General features: G+C 62.7%; 1 protein-coding gene across 2 annotated transcripts; it reads right to left on the bottom strand.

The window, feature by feature from the left end:
• Positions 1 to 1,362: 1,362 nt before the first annotated feature.
• CD81 (CD81 molecule) lies at positions 1,363 to 21,763 on the bottom strand. 2 transcript variants are annotated; one of them, XM_016919752.3, is made up of 8 exons: positions 20,095 to 20,585; positions 8,175 to 8,289; positions 4,540 to 4,637; positions 3,686 to 3,760; positions 3,212 to 3,316; positions 2,791 to 2,892; positions 2,047 to 2,133; positions 1,363 to 1,957 (listed from the first exon to the last, which is right to left on the bottom strand). In XM_016919752.3, the coding sequence occupies exons 1-8, from the start codon at positions 20,158 to 20,160 to the stop codon at positions 1,895 to 1,897; spliced, it is 711 nt and encodes a 236-aa protein (XP_016775241.2). In that variant the 5' UTR covers positions 20,161 to 20,585; the 3' UTR covers positions 1,363 to 1,894. The 2 variants fall into 2 exon arrangements, with proteins under 2 accessions (XP_016775241.2, NP_001009023.1); NM_001009023.1 differs by lacking the exon at positions 20,095 to 20,585 and adding an exon at positions 21,698 to 21,763 and having other exon boundaries at positions 1,895 to 1,957.
• Positions 21,764 to 21,963: the final 200 nt, after the last annotated feature.

Here is a 21,963-nt window from a genome sequence, read left to right as displayed (position 1 = left end):
TCCCTGGCTGCCCGACCCCTCCTGCCCACCTGCTTACACTGTGTACCCCTTGTGTGCCCAAGGGGCAGGGTGGAAGTGGCTGCAGGCAACACAGGGCCTCTCCCAAAAGAGAATACAGAGAACGCTCCCAAAAAGGGCCCTTGCTACCTGGAGTTGCTCCCTGGTTTAAACCCAAAGTAAAATTCTAAGCAACCCCAACCAACTGAATGGGCACCTCTTGGCCAAATGCATTCTAAAGTAAACCTGAAAAGCTCGTTCAGGCCATGATGACTGTGGGTGGCCGAACGTGCCTCATAGGCACAGCTGACCAGCATTCACGTTAAAACAGAGACCTTAGTCCGGTGTGGTGGCTCACACCTGTAATCCCAAAACCTGGTGTGTCACGTGAGGTCAGGAGTTCGAGACTAGCCTGGCCACCGTGGCGAAACACTGTCTCTACTAAAAATACAAAATTAGCTGGGTGTGGTGGTGCATGCCTGTCGTCCCAGCTACTCAGGAGGCTGAGGCAGGAGAATCGCTTGAATCTGGGACGTGGAGGCTGCAGTGAGCTGAGATCACGCCATTGCACTCCAACCTGGGTGACGAGCAAAACTCTGTCTAAAAATAAAAAGACCTTAAGACTCACAAAACAGACTCTGTAGTAATAAAATACCAACGTGACAGCAGGCCCTGAAAGAAACCGAAGTATTTTACCCCAAAATATATTTCTCTGATGTATTTTGAAATGGCCCTGCAAAGCTGTCTCTTGGGAAAATCTACATTCTATAGAGAATCCCCCTCCCTTTCTAGGTCTATTTCCTGATTCAGGAGAGAATTAACTAAGATTCTGGTACCTTTTTACGTCTGATAAGAAACATTTACAATCTGGCGGCTTCATCTGCATAATAATCTTGGTCTCCACAACTCCTTCTCTTAACCCAGATAGTCCATTCTATTGATTTCAGGTCTTTAGATAAAATCAACCAATTATTAATCAGAACATCTTTTAATCCGCCTATGACCTGAAAGTCCCTCCCCTTCAAATCGTCCCACCTTTCCGACTAAACCAACGTACATCTTAGATGTATTGATCAATGTCCTATGTCCCTAAAATGTATACAATCAAGTAGCCGGACTGCCTTGGGGACAAGTTCTCAGGACCTGGGGCTGTGTCACAGGCCACCGGTGCTCATATTTGGCTCAGAATAAATAACTCCCCAAATTTTACAGAGTGACTCCTTTGGTGAACACCAGGAATCCAGACCCACCCACCCTCACCCTGGACCCCACAGAGCCAAGCCCTACCCATGTCAGACTCCCCTGCCCTCCGGCCAACCCCTAGGTCTCAGACACCACTGGCACTGAGGGACTGCACAGGCCTGGTAGCATGCCTGATGTTCCTTCTTTATTAAATGACGGAGTCAGGATGTTGTGATTACAGTTGAAGGTGACGTGTTAGAAAGGACAGGTGCATGAAGGCAGAGAGTGCCCACAGACTCGGCTCTCGAACCGGGGCAGGAGGGAACAAGGTGAGCTGTGCAGCCCACGGGACGGGCGGGCTGGGTGGACACAGCCCCCCAGGTTGGCCAAGCTGAGTCTCTGGGCGAGTGGCTCCCAGGAGAGGCCTGGCTGAGCAGGCAGAGCACCCTGGGACCCCAGGGGCAGAAGGACTCCCGCCCTCCAGTCCCCAAGACCCAGGCCCGTCTCCACTCACACACGCCACCTACATGTGACGTCAGCCCTGAAAAGGTAACAGGAAAGTTCAGAACAAAAACAAAACCCCGAAAGTAAAAAGGCTACATGTAGCAGAGTAATACCGGAAACGTTATATACACAGGCGGTGATGGCCCCCTCGGAAGTGTCCGGGTCACTTAGGGGGCACTGCAGAGGTCCCTGTGGCCAGAGCTGCGGGGCCTCAGTACACGGAGCTGTTCCGGATGCCACAGCACAGCACCATGCTCAGGATCATCTCGAAGATCTGCAGGAGGGTGGTGGGGGGCGCAGTCAGCACAAGGCCCCGCGGAAGGGGCAGCCCAGAGAACAGGCCCTCCGCCCCCGCCCGCTCACCATGATCACGGCGACCACGATGGCAGCAATGCCGATGAGGTACAGCTTCCCGGAGAAGAGGTCATCGATCTTCTGGTGGCAGTCCTCCTGCAGGGGTGGCCAGGCACGCGTGGTCAGGGACCGGGCCTCGGCTCCCGGCTTCCCGTTGTCACGCAGTAATCCGTGGTCACCACAGAAAGCGTAGAGGGGAATCCTGGGAACAGCCCCCCACCCCCTACCCACCTCGGAACAGGCGGGTGCAGCAGCCCGGCCTCTGCCGGCTTTCTATCTTCCACCCGTTTTAACATAAACGCGAAATGCCTGGGACACACTGTGCCCTTTTCCACTGAGATCACGGTTATTGGTGTCACTAGACCCCTAAAGCATCACTGATGACGACTTCCACTGAGGCCTCAGCAGGAAACTTCCACAGGGCACTATACGGCCTGCAGGCCCTGCCAGCTACAGGCTGTCAGGGGCGTCCACACCCACGAGTGCACATGTGGAGCTGGGGATGCAGGTGAGTTCCCACCCCCCAGAGCCTCCACCTTCTTCACCTGGAATGCGCAGCACAGGGCGCCTGCCTTCCTCGTGGGCCAGATGCGGTCCCACCCCAACCCTCCCAGCAGACCAGCCCTGACAGGGGCCATGCCACCCAGTGTGGTCGCTCCCTGTGGGGCTGCCGTGTGACCTGCCCACCCCTAGGACCCCACCCAGGGGCGGGACATGCGGGGGGTCAGGTGCGGCCCCGCCGGCCTCGCGCACCTTGAAGAGGTTGCTGATGATGTTGCTGCCCGAGGGACACAAATTGTTCTTGAGCACTGAGGTGGTCAAAGCAGTCAGTGTGCTGGAGCCGCAGCAGTCAAGCTGCAGAGAGCAGGGGTGCAAGGTCAGCCCTGGATGTGCCCATGGGGAGGTGGCCAGGGGTACACAGCGCTCCCCACTGCAGAACGCATCCAGGGGCCAGCCTTCCTCCTCAGCTGCGCTGCTCAGAGCTTTCTGCACCCTGGGCCAGCCTGGCCCACTAGGTTCCCACCCGAGGACCAGTTGAGCCCAGGGGTCCTGGAGGTCCCAAGGGCACCTCCTGCTCCTGAGGTCTGGGCGGAGGCAGGATTCATCCAGGACGAGACACACCCCGCCGGGTTCCCGGGGCCCTGCTCCCCGCCCTCGCCCCCCGGGGCCGCACCGTCTCGTGGAAGGTCTTCACCACGGCCTTGGCGTTGTTGGCGTCATCATCCACCACGGCCTGCTGTAGGGCCTGGTCATAGAACTGCTTCACGTCCTTGGCGATCTGGGGGAGGGGTGCGGTCACATGCACAGGGGGAACCTCCCCCTCCTTGCCCCCACCCCGCCCCGCCCCAGGCGGACGCACTTTTCCCAGGCTCTCCCTGGGCAGGGTGGCTTCGAGGCCAGACCCCAGAGGACAAGGACTCTGCACTCTCAGCTGCCCCGGGAGTGCTGGGACACGGGAGGCTGGCCTTGTGCTCAGCCCCAATGCTGCCTCCTCCATAAAGCCCCTGGAGATCCTCCTGGCAAGTGGGACCCAGGAGGAGCCCAAAGAGCTCCCACAAGCCATGAGTCAGCCCAACCCCCACCCGCGACAGGAGAGGAGGGTGCCCCCGTCACCCACCCCGCCCTGTCCCTGCACACCCAGGCTCACCTGGTCCTTGTTGACAAAGCCCCAGATGCCGGCGGCCACCTCACAGGCAAACAGGATGACCAGGCAGGTGAAGAACTGGAGCCGGGCAGTGGCCAGAGGGAGGAAAGAGGGCAGGCTGTAGGCGGGGCCCAAGGACACACACCCAGGTGCCCAGCAGGCGTGTCTGTGAGGGGCTAGTGGGAGCCACCAGCCCACGACCTGACCAGGAGTGAGCGGCTTGTGTGGAGCCCTGGGGCACAGAGGCTAAAACTCAGCGCAGGGAGGAGCCGTCAAAGCCCAGGATGTCCCCACGCGGCACCAGGCTCCACAGGACGGGGTGGATGGGGCGGGGCGTGTGGTTTGGGGTCACAGGCTGGTGAGTCCAGGATGTCTGCAGCCCCCAGGGAGGCGTGTGCAGCAGCATGACCCCTGACTGATCTTCCCCACCCCCTTGTTCCTGCTCCCCACGGAAGGGGGAGCCATGGGATCTGCCTCAGTTTCCCCCACTGGAGACACGGGCATAGGCTCCCTCTTCCTGGACTGGCCAGGCCCTGGATGGCACAGCCAGGCCTGGGCTTCCCACAGGGGGCGGTGTGCCCGGGACGCCGAGGCTGGCCTCAGAGCTGAGGCTTGCTCCGTGTTGTATTTGTGGCTATTTTTTGACAAAGAAAAGCGGTCACGTAGGAACTGGCCACGATGGAGACCAAGCACGGTGGGATTTAATTTAAAAACCAAACAGGAAAAGCAGGGCACAGGAGCCACCTCCCCCAGAATTCTAGGCTCCGCCCTGAGCACCAGCTCTGCCCCCTCCTCAGGGCCAGACGCAGCCCCCAGCCCCTCCCCGGCCCAGGCGCAGGCCCGCCTCCCTGCCTTACCGTCCCCAGCAGGCACTGGGATTCCTGGATGGCCCCGTAGCAGCCCAGGAAGCCGACGAACATCATGACAGCGCCCACAGCGATGAGGATGTAGATGCCTTGGGGGGAGAGAGACACCGGGTGGGTGCCTGCACACTCGCCACAGCCCAAGACCCCGGAGGGTCCTGGGTGCCGAACCCACCACGGGCCGCCCAGCTGGGAAGATGGAGGGTTGCTGACTGCCAGGGCTGAGCAGCAAGGGACCTCACATCCCAGCCTGGCCTGGTGAGTTTTCTGTGCCTCAGTTACCTCTTCCATGACACAGGACGGAGACTAAGGAGGCCACATGGGGACTGTGCACCTCATGAGTGCTCTGAGTGCTGGCGACAGGTGCTTCGCAGGGATGACACCTGCGGTGGGGCCCGCCACCTGCCACACCCACCACCCACCGCCTGCACCTGCCACCCGCCACCCACCGCCTTCACCCGCTCCCAAAGCCTCTGGGACTCGGCGTGGGGTGGGAGTGGCATCAGAAGGCACAGAGCGGGCCCCGCTGTAGGCCGGGGTTGAGAGAGCAGCCCAGGAACCGGAACTGGAACCAATGCTGCCTCCCCAGTGTGGTGCGAGAAGAGGGTGGGGGGCCCTGCTGGCTCCTGCCCCCCAATCTGGGTTGCACAGCAGCACTTCCGTTACGGGACCTGCATTTGAACCTGGCTGCTGTGTGGGGAGGATCAAGTTGGCTTCCTAGGCCCTGGGCTGAGGGCTGAAGCCCAGCACCCCACCTGGGACAGCTGGACCAGGGCGTGTAGGCCAGCCCTCCCGAACTCCCCCACGCTCCCTGGCTGGGCAGCACGCACCTGGGGAGGGAGAAGGCGCCGTCCAAGGGTGGGGGGCGCACTGTGGGCCCGAGATATGGGCCCGGCCACCCAGACAGGGCCCTGTACCCTCGGGACAGCTGTCAGTGTCTCTCACTGCCTGCCCACTCCCCTATCCCTCAGCAGGCAGGGGCTGCAGGCAATGCAGAAGGCAGCCCAGGCCCCCTCCTCGCAGCCAGGCCCATTGTCCCTGCCCAGCCAGTCCAGAGGAGAAGGTGCCTGGGGCAGGACCCACCGCCAGGCAGAGAACACACCCAGATTTGGGGCTCGGCCACCCAGCCTCCTACCTGGCCAGATGAAGCCTCTGCCAGGAATGCCCTGCAGGTGGCCACCTCCTTACGGGCACGGCGCCCAGGAGCCAGGTCTCCCTCCCCTCAGGCCCTGACACTCCTGGGTTGCAAGGTTGGGTTCACTCAGGGGTACAGGTCAGGAGGGGCGCGTTGCCTTTTTTGGTCCTGACAGGAGGTGGGAGGCCCAGGGCTGCCAGACCCCCTGCCAGGCCCCAGCCCCACCCCAGCCTCCTCTCTTAACGCCCTTGGGCCTAACCCACCGCACCTGCAGCGTCTCTAAGGGGAGTGAGCCCAGCAAATCCACCCTGTTCCCAGCGCAGGAAAAAAAGCCCTTGGCAAGGCCCAGCCCGCATCAGGGACAGCAAGAGGCTCCAGAAGGCCGATTCTGGAATGGGCGAGGACTTGGTGGCCAGAGGAGCTCCAAGGGGTCCCTGTCCAGTGGGGGCCCAGGCAGAGCCCACGTCGGGGGTGGCAGGTCCTGTGGTCGTGTGGCCAACACAACGGCAGGCTCCTCCAGCCCAGGGAAACCACAGCCAAGGACCGAGGGTGGGCGGCTCTGGGGCTGGAGCTCTGATGTGGCCACGGTGACACCATGCAGGTCAGACACCTGCTTCCAACGCCAGCCTCACCCTGGCATCATGGGGGCAGCACCATGGGGCCTCAGCACAGCCTGTGACCTCTACTTCTGCCGAGAGTGGGGCGCAGGAAGGAGGCCTGGCATACCTCTCTGGGGTGTCTCCTGTCCTCGCCCCAGCCCGAAGCTAAGTGACCCTTCAGCTCCTCTCCGGCCACACGGGGCCCGACGCCGACCCAGCAGCGGGAGCTGCTCCAGCCACAAGCCTTGGCCGCCGGGTGCCTGGAGAGTGACCCCTTCCAAGAACACCTGCCTCACACCCACAGGCCCCAGGTCCTGGAGAAGGGGACTCGGTGGCAGGGGCAGCCCCTCCTGTCCCTGGACAGGAGTACGAGGAACGTGCTGGGGGCAGCCTCGTTCCAGGCCGGGGATGCTGTGGTTGTCACTGGCTGGACTGGTGGCCCCGGAGGACAAGGCCCAGGATGGCTGGGAGGCCCTTCTGGACCCCAAATATCCTAATGATCTGGGAAGCGGGGAGCAAGAGGCCCAGGAGGTGCCTCCAGTAGAGATGCACCCTTGGAGATCGGAGGATGCTGGCCGGGCTCTGCCACCCACAGCCCAGGCACATGGGCAAAGCTAAGCCGAGTGCTTCTGAGGACACAGGCAGGAGCGCCCCAGCTGCGTGCAGGGGGTGGTCTCCACATGAGCCCCTGGGACAAGCAGCCTTTCCCGTCCTCCTGACACCACCTGTGAGGGCACCACGGCCCCGAGAGAGGCCAGGAACCTATGGGCAGGGCCATGGGACCCTCCCTAGGATCGGCTGGGCCCAGAAACCCTCCGTGGGCCACAGGCTTCTGTCTCTGGGGAGGACAGGGACCATCCCTGTTGACACCGTCTGGACCCCAGCACCGGCCCTCTGACCCATGAGCGGGGCATAGGGAAGAAGGAACAGGCACGCCGTGTGGCCAGGGCCCTCACCTGGCCCTGGGGTGACTGGACAAAGAGGTGGGACGGTGCAGGTGTGGGGCCATTTCGGCCTCCTGGGGCCCTGGTTCAGCAACCAAGCCAAGCAGCCTCCGTAACTGGCAGGGGGCCTGGCCCTGCAGCTTCAGGCCTGGGGGCACCTGCCGGCTGAGGGAAGCCCTGAGGACTGGGGACACACAGGCTGCCCACCTCACCCACCCCTCAGCCTGTGAGGACAACAGAGCCATCCCAGGGGCCTCCTTTCAAGGCCAGAAGCATCTCAACAAATGCTCCCAGAGCCCCACCAGCACCAGCCCTGCCAGGGGCACCAGGAGGAAGGGCGCTGCTCTCTGCACAGTGAGACGGCCCTCCTCCTCCTCCTCCATCACTCCTGCTCCTGCTCCTGGGGGCAGGGAGGGCAGCCCAGTCCCCCACACGCAGCCTAATAAGGCAGCAAGGTGCAGCTGCCTGCAGGGGCAGCTGAGTCACACCAGCCTCTGGGGCGTCTCCACCCCTCTCCACCCCTCCCCTGCCCCGTCTCCACCCCTCACTGGGTTCCATCCCTTGAGCTCCATCCCTCCCTCCCTCCCTCCCTCCCGGGCTCCACAGTGCCAGCTGCTTCGGCTGCTCTGTGTGGCCCAGGCATCCAGCCCCACCCTTCTCAGGGAGCCTCCCCCGAAATAACCCCACACTTAAAATAAGCAAGGTCTCCACACAGTCCCTGCCCAGGCCTAGCTGCCACCCCCTGCCCTGGCTCAGACCAGAGGGGCCAGCAGGCCACAGGCCCACCTCCATCTCAACCCTTGTGCCCAGAGCCCTTTCCAGGGCCGCCTCCCTGCCCACACATGCCATGCCCGACTGTCTTTCACCCTCCATGTCCCCATCCAAAAGGCTAGGACCTGCCTCCTCCTGGAAGCCCTCCCTGAATGCGTCTGCGGCCACATGTGCACTCACCTACATAGAAGGTGTTGGGCGCGGGCTTGTCTCCCAGCTCCAGATACAGGAGGTTGGTGGTCTGCGGGTCATGGCGGAGCCACAGGGCCACACCCAGGATCACGCCTCCAGCCAGCTGGGAAAGAGCGGGAACAGTGTCACATGTACGAAGAGCACTGCAGCAGGGAGTGCGCCCACCCCACACGCAAGGCCTAAGCAGCCTCCTGCCTTGCTGGCTCCCGAGCAGGGACCAGGTGTCAGCTCTGCTGCTGGTTTTCGCAATGCCCTGAAGAGCCCCGGGAGTCAGGAGCATGGGGCAGGTGCTTTGGCCGCCATCTACTTGGAGCCTGGCCCTGCCCTGCACCTGTGGAGTGTGACTCCAGGGCAGGACTGCCAGGAAGACACGGGACGCCGGTTAAATCTGCCTCTCAGATGAAAACAGAATACTTCTTTAGGGTAAGTGTGTCCCAAATATTGCACGGGACATACAAAAAAATAATCCGGTGTTTATCTGAAGTTCAAGGTGAATTGGACGCCCTGTAGTTTCATCTTCCGTATCTGGCCAGAGGTGATACCAGGACCTGAGCATCCCAGGAACACTGCCCCCTCCTGCAAGGGTGTGGCAGCGCCCCAAGAGTTCTGAGGTGGCTGGGGGACTGCTTCTGTCTGGGGGTGCTGAGAACTCTGGGGTGGGGGCACCCCATCTTTGCTGCCAGGAGGAGAGGGTAGGATTTGATGTTACCAGGCCAAGCTGTAGGCACCAGGGCCTGCGGGGTTTGTGGGATACATCCCTGCTGTGGGATGTCAGCCCTGGGAAGGGAAACTTGGGAGGAAGGACACTGCTGTGGTTTCCAAGATGGGCTGGGGGAAGGGGTGCGCAGAAGCCGGCCCAGCGCTGTCGCTCAGCAGCTGGGGCAGGAAGCAGGCTGTGCTGGGAGTCTGGCAGGTGGGGATGGGGCTCACAGAGAGGAGAGGCCTTCAACGCCGGGTCGTCCGGTGTGCACACAACCAACTCTAGCCAGGTGGGGTCTGCCCTTGAGACTGGGCCCCAGACCAAGCACAGCCCAGCCCACTCTGATCATCTGACCAGGCCAGGCACGTGCCCCAGGCCCCCCTCTGCACACACCAAGGCCCCCTCTCTCCCTAGGGGCAGTGCCCAGCCCTCTGGTGGTGGGAGAGGACACAGGCTTGTCCTCTGCTGTCCCTGGTGCCTAGCACCATGCAGGGCACACTGCAGCCATGTGATCCCCATAAATGACCAGTGACCCTGAGTCCTGCTGCCTCTATCCTCCTCCACTTCAGCACCCCTCGGCCTCTTGCAGAGGCTCCTCCCTGCTAGACGGGGTGGGGGCTGGGTCCCCTTCAGACCTCTCCTGGGGTTTCTTCCTGCTTCAGGCATGAAACAGGGCCCCACAGCCCTCTAGCAGCCTGGGGACACTGCGTCCCTAGGACACAATTGGTCAGTTCCAGGGTCCCTGGCCCACAGCAGGAGGCCCTTGTTGCTGGACAGTCTGGGTGGGTCAGGCTTTACCCCCTGCTGCTCCAGGAGGACAGTACAAGAATCCCCTAAAATCTAGTCTGGCAGACGAGCCGTGCACAGCCCTCAGAGGCAGGGATCACCCAGGCCAGGGCGTGCTGAAGAAGCCTATGGGGTCAGGGCCCCACAAGTGCGGCCACCATCCGACTCCCATGGGCCTGGGCGAGTCTTCTTCCTCCTCCGTGCCACTCTCAAGGAGGGCCAGGCCCTGGGGGCTTCCTGGAGGAGGAGGCAGGGGGACAGGAGATGAAATCAGCCAGGTGAGGAGGCACCCGGGGGGGCCATGAGGGCACAACCCCCCTGGCGGAGAATGCCAGCCCAGAAGGCAGCTGCTCCCAGAGCTGAGTCGGAATGCTTGGCTCTGCCACCAGCTGGGTGCCAGGCAGGTCCTGTCCCAGCAGCTGAGGCCTTGCCTCACCAGCACCAGGCGCCGACCCCACCACAGATGCAGGGCTGCCGGGCAACTGCAGAAGAGAAACTGAGGGCTGGACCCAAGAACACCACCTGGACAGCCCCACTCCTGTTCCAATGGCCCTGGCCAGGGAAGCAGGGCCCCAGGGTGGGGGTGGGCAGGGGGCTGTGCTCAGCAGAGTGTGAGCTTCAGGCCCCAGCACCATGGCCTGCACCCAAGGAAAGCCCTGAGGACTCCCCGGTCAGGCCGGTCTAGGGTCTAGGGCCTCGGTGAGGGTTCGGGTGGGTGGAGGAGCTGGGGGCTCTATACCTCTTCCCCCTTTCCCTCACACTCCTGTCTCCCCTCCTCTGGGACCTGAGCTGGGCCTGGCAAACAATAAGGCCAGAGGGGGCTGGGCGTGGTAGCAAGCGCCTGTAATCCCAGCACCTTTGGAGGCTGAGGCAGGAGGATCGCTTGAGCTCAGGAGGTTGAGGCTACAGTGAGTTATGATTGTGCCACTGCACTCCAGCCTCGGTGACAGAGCAAGACCCTGTCTCAAAAATAAAATAAGCCTCATAGGGGCTGCTGGTGCCAGCAGCCATGGGGCTCTCACCCCAAAGGGGCTGTTGATGGTCCCCCTGTAGCAGGACTGCCAGAGCACCTTCTCCACACACCCAACACAACAACCTGGGCTGTGGTTTCTCAGACCTTCTTCTGAGGAGCTGTGCCTCCTGCCCTCCTATGGGAGTTTCAACTCAATTTTCACACTTTGGTTTAGCGAGGATGGCAGCCTACTTCCCCCGCCCAGGCCCCAGACTGAAGCTCTTCTGTGCCGAGTGGAAGGTGCATTAGAGTCACCAAGGGCCCAACGTACACCTGCGGGCAGCGCTGGAAGCCATCTGGCAGCTGGGACCCCACGTGTGCCCCTCACATGACAAGGCCCCAGGGAGGCCAGGGGCCCCTGGCTTCCAGAATCCTGCAGGGGCAGACAGCTCCTGGTTCTTCTGTGCCCATTATACCCGTGGGAGCACAGGGAGGGCCGTGGACAGTGCAGGAGAGGCAGGAAGGGTGGGGGCTGGGGGGTGGCCCCAGAGAGCCTGGCTGTCCTCACCCTGCTGCCCTCCTGAGCTGGCTCCAGATGCAGCCTGGCGGGAGGAGGTGGTGAGGCCGAGAGTTGCCGTGGTAACTCTGGCTTCCTCCAGGGCCTTTGAAAACATTGCTTATTTTGTTTTGAAACTGTGGTCCAGAGACCGTTTTGAGAGCTGTTCCAGGACAGAGTGGGGCAGGTGGATGGGGGAGCCTCATCCCCACAGAGGCCTGGTGACAAACCCTGACTCAGCCACAGGAGCTGTGGGGCCATTGGAAGGTCCCCAGGCTCCCCGTTCCTCAGTGTTCCCCTCTATAAAACAGAGCTGATCATGGAACCGTGCCTGGCTCAGAAGCTGCTCTGTAGAGGCCCATCCACCCCCAGCCCTCCCTGGCTGGGCAGGGACCACCCCTCCTCTAGCCTGGGCGCTGAGGGGATGATCCCGTCTAATGGGCATACCGTCCTAACAGAAAGGTAGTGATGGCAAAGCTTAGCCTAAACCCCAAACCTGCTAATGGTGGGACTTCAGGCCACGTTGCAGCTTCTTGCTGTGCTCTGGGAAGGGGCTCCTGTTCAGACTCCAGGGCCGTATGGGGAGGCTGCCCCTAGACAAGCCCCGGCCCCAGGCCTCTGCCGAGGGTTGCAGGGAAGGCTGGTCCTGGCCTGCAGGGCCTGAAAGAGCCTATGCCAACACCAGGAAGGACCCGAGGGCCCATGTGACTTTTAATAGGGCAGAACAGCTGGGCCAGAAGGGGGTGGGAGGGACAGCCGGAAATGGGGGTGACGCCAGCCTGTCCACCTCAACTGTCCCCGAGGCTACAAGTAGTAGTCGGGAGCCACCCTGGGTGGAAAAATGGGGCAAGAAGGAGTGCCAGGCACTGGGCAGAGGCCTCACCTGGGCCTTGGTCTTCCCAGCCCTAGCATGGACAAACAGGGGGCCATGCCAAGCTCTCCGACCTTCAGCAGGGACCTTGAGCTGGAGCTAGGTGACAACAATGGTGGTGATGGTCACTCCCGGTTTCTGGATGAGGAAACGGAGGTGGAGGGACCCCCCTAGGGCCACCTACGAGGGAGGGCAATGGCAGCACCAAATCCCCAAGCCCCATGGTGGGAAAGGCACAGATGCCCCTGCCCCATAACAAACCCCATGTGGCAGGGCTAGAGGTTCCCCAGAGTCAGGAATGCGAAAGACACCTGCTCTCCGAAAGACCTGGGGCAGAGCCAGGTAAAGGACCTGTGCCCTGAACGTATGCAGAGCTTTCCAAACTCAACAGCAAGAAAACTGGCAACCCAATCTTTGAAAGATGGGCAAAAAACAGGAACAGACCCTTCCCCGCAAGATCCACGCATAGCAAAAAAGCACATGAAGAGATGCTCCACCTTGCCAGGGATCAGGAAACCCAGGTCAAGCTGCAGCCACATCCCGAGCGCACCCAGTGGATTGGCTGCCACGAAAAAGACCAACCACACCACATGCTGCTGGGGGAGGCAACTGGGACGCACACAACGGGGGCTGTAAAACGGTCCAGCCACCTTGAATAACCGTTTGGCAGTTATGTAAAACTGCTGCTTAAGTAGTGAAACCCACATTCACCACATGACCCAGCTGCTCCATGCACAGGTATTTACCCAGGAGAAATGAACTTAGGTTCACACAAGACTTGTACACAAATGTTCTAGCAACGTTTCTTGTAAATGCCCCAAACTGAAACAACCCATATGCCCCAGGGTGAACCTGGGGTCCGTCGCTGGCTTGCACATGTGGGTGCAACCCTGCCCGGCAATAAAAGGAACAGACAAAGGGCACACCACAGCACAGGTGCACAGACGACGAGCATGCCACAGCACGGGTGCACAGACGACAGGCATGCCACACAGACAACGGGCATGCCACAGCAGGGGTGCACAGACGACGGGCACGCCACAGCACGGGTGCACAGATGACAGGCATGCCACACAGACAACAGGCACGCCACAGCACGGGTGCACAGACGACAGGCATGCCACACAGACGACGGGCACGCCACAGCACGGGTGCATAGACGACAGGCACGCCACGGCACGAGTGGGCCTCTGGGTAATCATGCTGAACCAAAGAGGCAGAACAGCAACGATGTGCAAGTGCCTTCTGAGTCCGCTTGTTGAAGAAATGCATGCTGTGTGCACCCACAGCGACGGCCCGTGGTTGCCCTGGGACAGGGAGGAGGGGCAGGAAGCAGAGATCCCAAGGGCCCCAGGGGCACCTGGGGAGTTGGTGATGGTTTCACGGGGGTATAAATTTGTCAAAACTTACCAAGTTGTACCCTTTAAACATCTGCATTTACTGTGTGTCAATCACATCTAAATAAAGCTGTTTGAAAAGCCCCCACATCCTAAGTCCCTGATGACTGAACTCCCCGGGGCCAGTGTTTCTTCTGGACCCCAAAGACCACAGGCTGCCATCTTGGTGCTAACTTCTTCCGAGGCGGAGCCAACGCTTCCCAGGGGCAAGCAGCGGCATGGGAAACACCGAAGCCGCGTCCTTAGAAGTGCACTTTTAGGATCCATCAAAGTTAGGACTGGAGTAACTATGGAGCCCGATGTCAGTTAAAAGAGAGTCCCGCTTTCACGGTGATGAGGGAGGGCAGCCCAAGGCCCTCGCTGCTGAGTGCCTTTCACCAAGGCGACCTCAGGCCCATCTCAGCTTCTCTCTGCCTTGTCTACAAACAAGGAAATAAAAGTGCAGAAGCTGACATGCACACAACTTAGCCTGCACAGCAGCACTCGGCTCTCCATCACTGTGAGGTTTCATAAGTGCTGGAATCTGGAACTCCTGTCACCCCTCTCCCCACAGAGCCATCCATACAGGCACCTCCCTGCTCAAAGCTCACCTGTGGGAAGCCTCTCTGCCACCTGCTCCCACCTCCCAAGATACTCCAGCCTCGGGAGGCGCCCTCTGAGATGCCCCGCCCCCAGGATGCCCCGCCTCCCGAGATGCCCCACCCCACAAGCCGTCCCACCCCACAAGATGCCCCACCCCACAAGCCGCCCTACCCCACAAGACGCCCCGCCTCCCGAGATGCCCCACCCCCCAAGCCGTCCCACCCCACAAGACGCCCTACCCCACAAGATGCCCTACCCCATAAGACGCCCCGCCTCCCGAGATGCCCCACCCCAGGAGATGCCCCACCCCACAAGCCACCCCACCTCCCGAGACGCCCCGCTTCCAGAGACACCCCGCCTCCCAAGGCGCCCCGCCCCACAAGCCACCCCACCCCACAAGATGCTCTGCTGGGGATTGGGGATGGAGGGTGGCTCTCAGGATGGAGCCCAGGTAACCTGTGGGGTTCCTGGAGGGCTCCTTGCAAGGCTACTAAAAGCAGTGTTTGTACTCTATGAAGGATTGTTTCTTTCTTTCTCCTTCCTGGGAATTAATAAATAACAGAATCGACTTTAAAAGGGGGGCTGCCAAGCACACTGGGTTCCTGCCCAGCCTGTCCGCTGTTTCCAAGAAGCAGCTGAAAGGGAGCAAAAGGCAGCAGGCACTGCCCGGGCAGGCCTAGGTCAGCTCCCCTACCCATGCCAGCTGCTCGCTGCCCCCGCAGGCCCCGGACAGCCAGGAGCCAGAACTTCGGGTGGGAGCTCTCCAGGCCAGCACACACACCCCCACAGCTGCAGGAAGGGGCAGGGATCTGGTCGCCCCACCCATACCTTACCCCCACCCAGACGGGCCAAGTGGTCACCCCAAGTCCTGCCCAGGCACCCCAGTGGGGGACGAGGACGATGGTACATCAGCTCACCCGCCTTTACGTACAGGCTGGGCATCTGTGCGTCTCTAGTCCAGGCCCTCCCTTGATGCTCTTGGGGAGGGGGTCCACCAGGCAGGGCCACGCTGCGGGCTCTGTGCCTGCTCACCGACACCTAGGGACTGCACATATGGGAAACACACCGGGAAGTGCCCATTCGGCTCAGCCACTGGGAGGTGCTGGGGCCTGAGACACCCTCCCCAGGAGGACAGTGAGGCCCTGAGGCAGGAAGGAAAGGAGGAAGTACCCCTGGAGATAGTGGGTGGAGGGGAGGGGCTCACCAAGGTGCTTCCAGGAAGGGACGCTGGGGGCCGGAGGTGAACTGCCCCTCCAGCCTGGGTCCCCGCAGGCCAACCCCTCACTCTCTGCCCACCAAGAAGGGGCAGTGCCAGGCCTGGGTGTGGAGGTTGGGGACGGGGCCAGACTCCTCCCTGGGTGACGTAGGGCCCTCTCAGGCCCTCCTAGGTGGTGAGCAGCTGCCCCTCTGACCCCGTTGTGGCCTCCAGGGGCGAAAAGGCAGCATGGAGGGAAGAGGAGCAGGAATTCTCTCCTAGGCCAGGAAGCGGAAGCTCCACTCACAGGGCCCCTGGCCCCGAGGAAGCCGCCTGTCTCAGCATCTAAAAATAGGTGTCAGGCGAGGATGCTGGCCCTCTGGCCCCGCCAGCTGGGGGATGTGAGGAGTCACTTCCCTCGGGACCAGGAGGACGGGCACATGCTCAGAGGATGCTGGTGTCTCCCAGGCATCAGGGGTGGGGGGCACCAGTGCCCCGAGGACCAAGCCCCTTCCAGGGCCAGCTGTTCCCGAGGCAGGGAAGCCAGGAAGTCCCTAGCCCTACTCTAAGCCCCTCGGAAACCCCTGGGGTCCCACTCGGGAAGGAGCTCCAGGATCAGGACTGTTCTGGGCCCCCATCGGCCTGGGTCCTTCGCCTGTCCTGGGGTGAGTCTCACGCCCTGTCATCTGTTTTACCTACACTGTTACCTGGGGTTGAGCGTTGAGATTAGTTCTGCACCGCAGCGGATATCATGCTCCTGGCAGGGCTGTGAGGGACCTGGCCTGGCTAGGGAGAGAAGTGAGGACCCCAGGCTGCCCACCTGCCCTGATCCTGGAGCTCCATGTAACAGCACAGGGCGCCCTGCGGGGTCCCCCATCACCCAGCCCTCTCCCTCCCATCCTTTACCTTCTCTGAATCACGCCACTTCCATAACTGGGAGCCCGAGGGACTGAGGAAGAGGGAAGCAGTAACTTTCCAAACGTGGTGGGAGAGCACATCACCAGAGAGAAGAGCAAGGCGTGGTGGGGGCGTGATCCACCAGGCTCTGGCCAAGCTGGTCGCTCCCTCCTCTCAGGCCCCTAGCATTTGGAATCTCACACCTGGACTCTCAAAGCTCCCCTGCTGGGCCACCCACATCCTGGAGAGAGGCGCTTACAAGCTCTGTGCCCCTGGTCCCCCAGCCCTACCGCCAACTCCTTGAGCCTGCAGCCCTCAAAGACCTTGTGCGGGGGGTGGGGGTGGGGGGCAGATGCCTTATCCTGGCCATCCCACGGCCATGGCATTGGCGGCCAGTGCAGGAAGCCTACGGCCCCAAAAGTGAGATCCGGCTGCCAGCTGACCTTCCACACCCTTGGGCATGGCCCCCTGCCTGAGGGGACTCCTCCAGCACTGGGGGCCTACCTGGAGGACCCTCAAGGGTCTCTCATGATTCAGCACTTGCTCTGCAGCCCAGGTTGGGGGGCTTAGTTTGGGCCCAGAAACACAAAGAATGGTGTGTAGGGCTGGGGGACACTGAGTAAGTCCAGAGGTTCCTGGAAGGCTGCCCAGCATACCAGGTACCACTGTGTCCTACAAGGCAGGTGGGGACGACTTGAAGTGGAGATCACTGAAGCCCATTTCTGGGTGAGCCTGGTTCTTCTTGCCCAGAGGGATGCTGGGAACAAGGCGGACACCTGCAGGGCTGGAATATCACCCAGCACCCATAGCGCGCCCAGCCTGGATCACAGGGACACGGGGCCCAAGCAAGGGGCAGGGCACCTGGCTCCTCTCCAGCCCCAGCCCCACCCCAACCTCAGGGTCCTGTCTAAAACCACGGTGGGTACAAGGGTGATGACCTGCTCCCTCGCACAGGCGCCTGGACTCTAAGCCTTATTGACTCTATGAGCAAAGCTCTTCCCGTGGTGCGATTTCAGGTGCGGAAATAGGGGTAGGGATCGTTTGGGGTCTGTCTCCTTGTCTGGGCTTGGAAGCAGTTATGAGAAAGGGATTGGGGGTGAACCAGATTTCTGAAAGTTGAGCTGAACTGGGCGCTGGGGTGGGTGCAGGAGAAGGACCCTCAAACCCAGGAAAGAATGGAGGGCTTTCGGACATGCACCCTGGTGACCGCAGGGAGGGCGAGTGACTTGTCAGCACCCGGCAGAGCCATAGCCAGCCACAGGGGCGACCGGGGAAGTAGGCCCATACCTCCCTGCTTTTGCTCTGTGCCCTGCACTGCTGGACAGCCTCACTGGGGCCAGTCTGTAGCAGAGACAAACCACAGACTTCCTCTTTTCGGCCCGCTTGGCCCAGTGGCCGTTTCCCCAAAGCTGTGCAGCCAGACAGCCTGGGGGAGCCAGGGAAAGTCCACACACCCACTTGGTGAAACCAGGCACAGGATGTCCTAGCCCCCTCCCCCACAGCGCCTGCCAGGGTTGCAGCCCCTCTCCCGGAAGGACGGCGAAAGACCTGCCAAATGACAGTCATGTGCTGTCTGGAAGCGAGAAATACCCGTGAGCGAGGCTTCTAATCAGTCTCTTTCCCGGCCGGGTTTGGCTGCCCTGCCACTGGGAGGTGGCTACCAGCTGCATTAGCTTGGGGGAGCAGCCAGTCCCAGGCGGGGGACACCGCTCTTCTCCCTGCGGGGACTGGTGACACCTCTTCTGGACTCCCTGGCCAGCCCCCGAGGAGAAGACTCTTATATCCATTACACAGATGAGGAAGGCAAGGCTCCCACAGGCCAGTTCCCTGTCCCGGGACACAAACTCTCCTGCCCTGCTCCTGGCAGCAGGTGGGTCTCAGGTGCCAGCCGCCTCTGATGGAGGCTCCGAGACCCACCCAAGGGACAGGATTTCCATGCTGCTTGGCCAGGGCATCTGCAATGTCCCCCCTGCTTGGGCCCACCCCGCACCCAGGGAGCCCAGTTCTCACTGGCCCCCAAAGCGGTCAGGGCGCAGGTGCATGCTGCCCAGACCTTCCCCCTCGCACCTTGGCTTGGGAAGGGAGACAGCAAGAGTGTGAGTGTGTGTGCAGGTGGGAGTGTGCGTGTGTGCACATTCGTGTGTGTGAGTGCCTGTGCGTGTGTGTGTGGGCTCCTTCCTGGGAAAGAGGTCAGGGTACCCCAGCTGCCTTCTCCCACAGGCAAGGCCTTTTTCCTCTCTAAAATGGAACTTCTAACAAGTGCCCCATCCAGATATCCACTGTCAACCTCCTCCCCACCAGCCTCCCCTGAGCCCACAGGACTGCACTGTGTCCTTCTGGACCCTGCAGGGTTCCCGCAGCCCCTTCCCCACTGCACATCCTGCCTGTCTGGGCTGGGCTCTCTGAGGCAGAGGTCCCTTTGGACCCCTGGCCAACACCCACGCCCTGAGCCCTTCCTGCACCAAGCCCCCTGTCAACACTCAGGCATGTCAGCAAATCCACCAACACCACCAGGAGGTAGGCTCACTGAGGGCCCCCACTGCAGACGGGGAAGGCCGAGGCCCAGGACCAGAGCAGTGTGTTGGGGACTCCACCAAGGAGGCCCAAGCCCATGGCACTGTGCTCTCAGCCACACACCCTGCGACACCAGGGTGGAGGGGGGTCCACCAGGGTGGTGCCCACCAACCCCACCTCACCCAGCCTGGCATTGCTGGCTACCACTGAGCCCCAGTGGATGGGTGGGTCCACAGTGACTGTGGACGGACTCAGTTCTCAATGCTTTGCAGGGAGCAGGCCCTGGGGAGAGGAGCAGCGAGGCCTCGGAGACATTTCCTTGAGCCTTAATAACAAGCACCCTTGGGATGTGTCAGGTCTCCACCCCAGCTGCCTGGGAAACTTCCAGGCCCGCCCTGGCGACACTCCCAGGGGGCTGCCAGGGAGACCTCTCAGCCTGGGCAGGCAGGAGGGGCTCACCCAGTGCTGACGCACCGTCCAGAGAGCAAAAATCCACCTCCGGAGAAGTCCCCTCCCGTGACTCCCCTTCAGCCTCTGCCCCTAGGTCCACACTCTCCCTCAGCCCCCGCCCCCAGGTCCACACCCTCCCTCAGCCCCCGCCCCCAGGTCCACAATCTCCCTCAGCCCCCGCCCCCAGGTCCACACCCTCCCTCAGCCCCCGCCCCCAGGTCCACAATCTCCCTCAGCCCCCGCCCCCAGGTTCACACCCTCCCTCAGCCCCCGCCCCCAGGTCCACACTCTCCCTCAGCCCCTGCCCCCAGGTCCACACCCTCCCTCAGCCCCCGCCCCCAGGTCCACAATCTCCCTCAGCCCCCGCCCCCAGGTCCACACTCTCCCTCAGCCCCTGCCCCCAGGTTCACACCCTCCCTCAGCCCCCGCCCCCAGGTCCACACTCTCCCTCAGCCCCTGCCCCCAGGTTCACACCCTCCCTCAGCCCCCCCCCCAGGTCCACACCCTCCCTCAGCCCCCGCCCCCAGGTCCACACTCTCCCTCAGCCCCCGCCCCCAGGTCCACACCCTCCCTCAGCCCCTGCCCCCAGGTCCACACCCTCCCTCAGCCCCTGCCCCCAGGTCCACACCCTCCCTCAGCCCCTGCCCCCAGGTCCACACCCTCCCTCAGCCCCTACCCCCAGGTCCACACCCTCCCTCAGCCCCTACCCCCAGGTCCACACTCTCCCTCAGCCCCTACCCCAGGTCCACACTCTCCCTCAGCCCCTACCCCAGGTCCACACTCTCCCTCAGCCCCTACCCCCAGGTCCACACTCTCCCTCAGCCCCTACTCCCAGGTCCACACTCTCCCTCAGCCCCTACTACCCCCAGGCCTACACCCTCCCTCAGCCCCTACCCCCAGGTCCACACTCTCCCTCAGCCCATACTACCCCCAGGCCTACACCCTCCCTCGGCCCCTGCCCCCAGGTCCACACCCTCCCTCAGCCCCCACCCCCAGGTCCACACTCGCCTCGTCAGGGGATGGGGCTTCAGGGGCCGGCAGAGGGACATCCTGTGTCTGGTGCCTCTCCCACATGCCTGGGCTGAAGCAGGCCACCACTAAGCAACGGCTGAGGTCCCAGGGCCGGGCCTGGGGAAGGTGAGCCCCTCCCAAATGGCCTCGCTGCCCCCACTGCCAGGGCAGTGCCGAAGGCCACAGTGACTCCCACCAGCGTCCCAAGCAGGCTGTGCAGAACAGCCCGGCTTGGGGAAGGTGGGATGTGACTGCCCCACTCCTCTCCCAGCTGAGAGTTCAGTTCAGCCTCCGTCCTTCCCCCTCCAAATAATCTCCCTGCCCCAGATCCGCACTGGGATCCTCAGCCGTCCAGATGGGAAACAGATGTCTCTGGTCCCACACACTGGCTCCAGGGGCCATTTTAAAAGTTTGCCCTCCCTGCCTCAACTTGAGAAACACTCGGTCCACTGGGACATCAGCCGAGTCTTCCACGAGAAGGGAGTGACAGCCTGGGGGGCACGGGGAGGGGCTTGCAGTCTATGCCCAGGGGCGTGGCCACGGGGAGGCCGCGGCCATGGACACCCACTCCAGTCCTTCCAGGCCAAGAAGGGATTTCCACCCCCTCCCCAATTCTAACACCGACAGGAAATGGAAACAAAAGGCGAAAGCCCATCAGTCACTTCCCAGCAGCAAAGACTGCGGTCAGGAGAAAGCCATTCTCAGCAAAAGACCCTCCTCCACCCACGCTGGCACCCAAAGATGCCCAGCGTGGGGGCCCCTCTTGCAAAGCAGCGGCCCCACTCCCGAACCCTGCCATCCACTCCAGGCCCCTGGTGCCACTCTCTTCCTTGTGCCAACTCAGAACCGCGGGATCCCCACTCCTGCGAGGCCTCCAGAGCCCTTCTGGGAGGAGGCCTCCGCTGGAACGTGTCTGGGTGAGGAGAGGGAGATCGGCTCCCAGGCAGGGACAGCCAAGGTGCGCGCACCCCAGCTTCTGGGCCATCCCGGCGGGAGTCTGCGCTCCTTTTAGGCGCGACCCCCAGGAAGGTCTCGGGTGGTGACCGCAGATTGGAGAGTGAGCTGGGCTGGGGAAAGAGTGAGGCGGATCGCCCCCAACCTCGGGCAAAGTGTGCGCCCCCGCCCCACCATCCAGGGGCGGCGGCTCTTGATGAGCTCATGGGGGCGGGGCGCCAGGAGTCCCGCCCGCGAGCCCCCCCCTCGTCCCCGCGAAGCAGCAGTCCGGAATCCGCGGCCAGGGACCCGCGCAGGCCCCTCCTTAGCTGAGGGGCGGCCGGGTACTCGGGTCCCGACCCGCGACCACCGCACCCATCACCACCACAGCGGGAACTGCCCGGCGGCCCCCAGAAGCCCCGGCCCGGCCGCAGAGGTGGGCCCCCGAGCACAGAGGCCCCGAAACTCGGCTCGCAGCCCTCAGCCCCAATGTCGGGGGGCGCGGTGGCCCCGGGCGAACCCCCACCCCGCCCCTGGAGCCCACAGGTGGCCCCACAACTTCGCGGCCCGCGCTGCGCCCGCGGGGCCTAGCACGCTGCCGCGGGACCTGCCCAACGTGGAGTGTGTGCCCGCCCCCTCCCGCCCCGGCCCCCGGCGCAGCCCTTACCCAGAAGACGAAATTGAAGACGAAGAGCAGGTACTTGATGCACTTGGTGCAGCCCTCCACTCCCATGGCGGCGCGGGCGGCGGACGGCCTGCGGGGCGCGGGCCGGTCCTGGGCGGCGGGCGGGCCGGCGCGGGGCCTGGCGGGTGGCCGGCAAGGGGGCCTGGCGGGCCGAGGGGCGGGGGCGCGAAGAAAGGGGCGCGGGGGCGCGGTGGCGCGGGGGCGCGTGGGGCGCTGGGCGCCGGAGGCCTGGCAGGATGCGCGGTGGG

Source organism: Pan troglodytes, chromosome 9 (genome assembly GCF_028858775.2).
Source record: "Pan troglodytes isolate AG18354 chromosome 9, NHGRI_mPanTro3-v2.0_pri, whole genome shotgun sequence".
Lineage (NCBI taxonomy): Eukaryota > Metazoa > Chordata > Mammalia > Primates > Hominidae > Pan > Pan troglodytes.
This window is presented reverse-complemented; position numbering and strand designations above follow the sequence as displayed.

Bases quoted from the DNA above. Each gene is read 5' to 3' on its own strand.
- CD81 (NM_001009023.1), bottom strand. From the start codon at position 21,763: ATGGGAGTGGAGGGCTGCACCAAGTGCATCAAGTACCTGCTCTTCGTC. The intron at 4,638-8,174 runs GTGAGTGCACAT...TCTCCCCCCAAG, and splicing joins GCCCAACACCTTCTATGTAG to GCATCTACATCCTCATCGCT. The intron at 2,134-2,790 runs GTGCGCGAGGCC...CCACCCCTGCAG, and splicing joins TCATCAGCAACCTCTTCAAG to GAGGACTGCCACCAGAAGAT.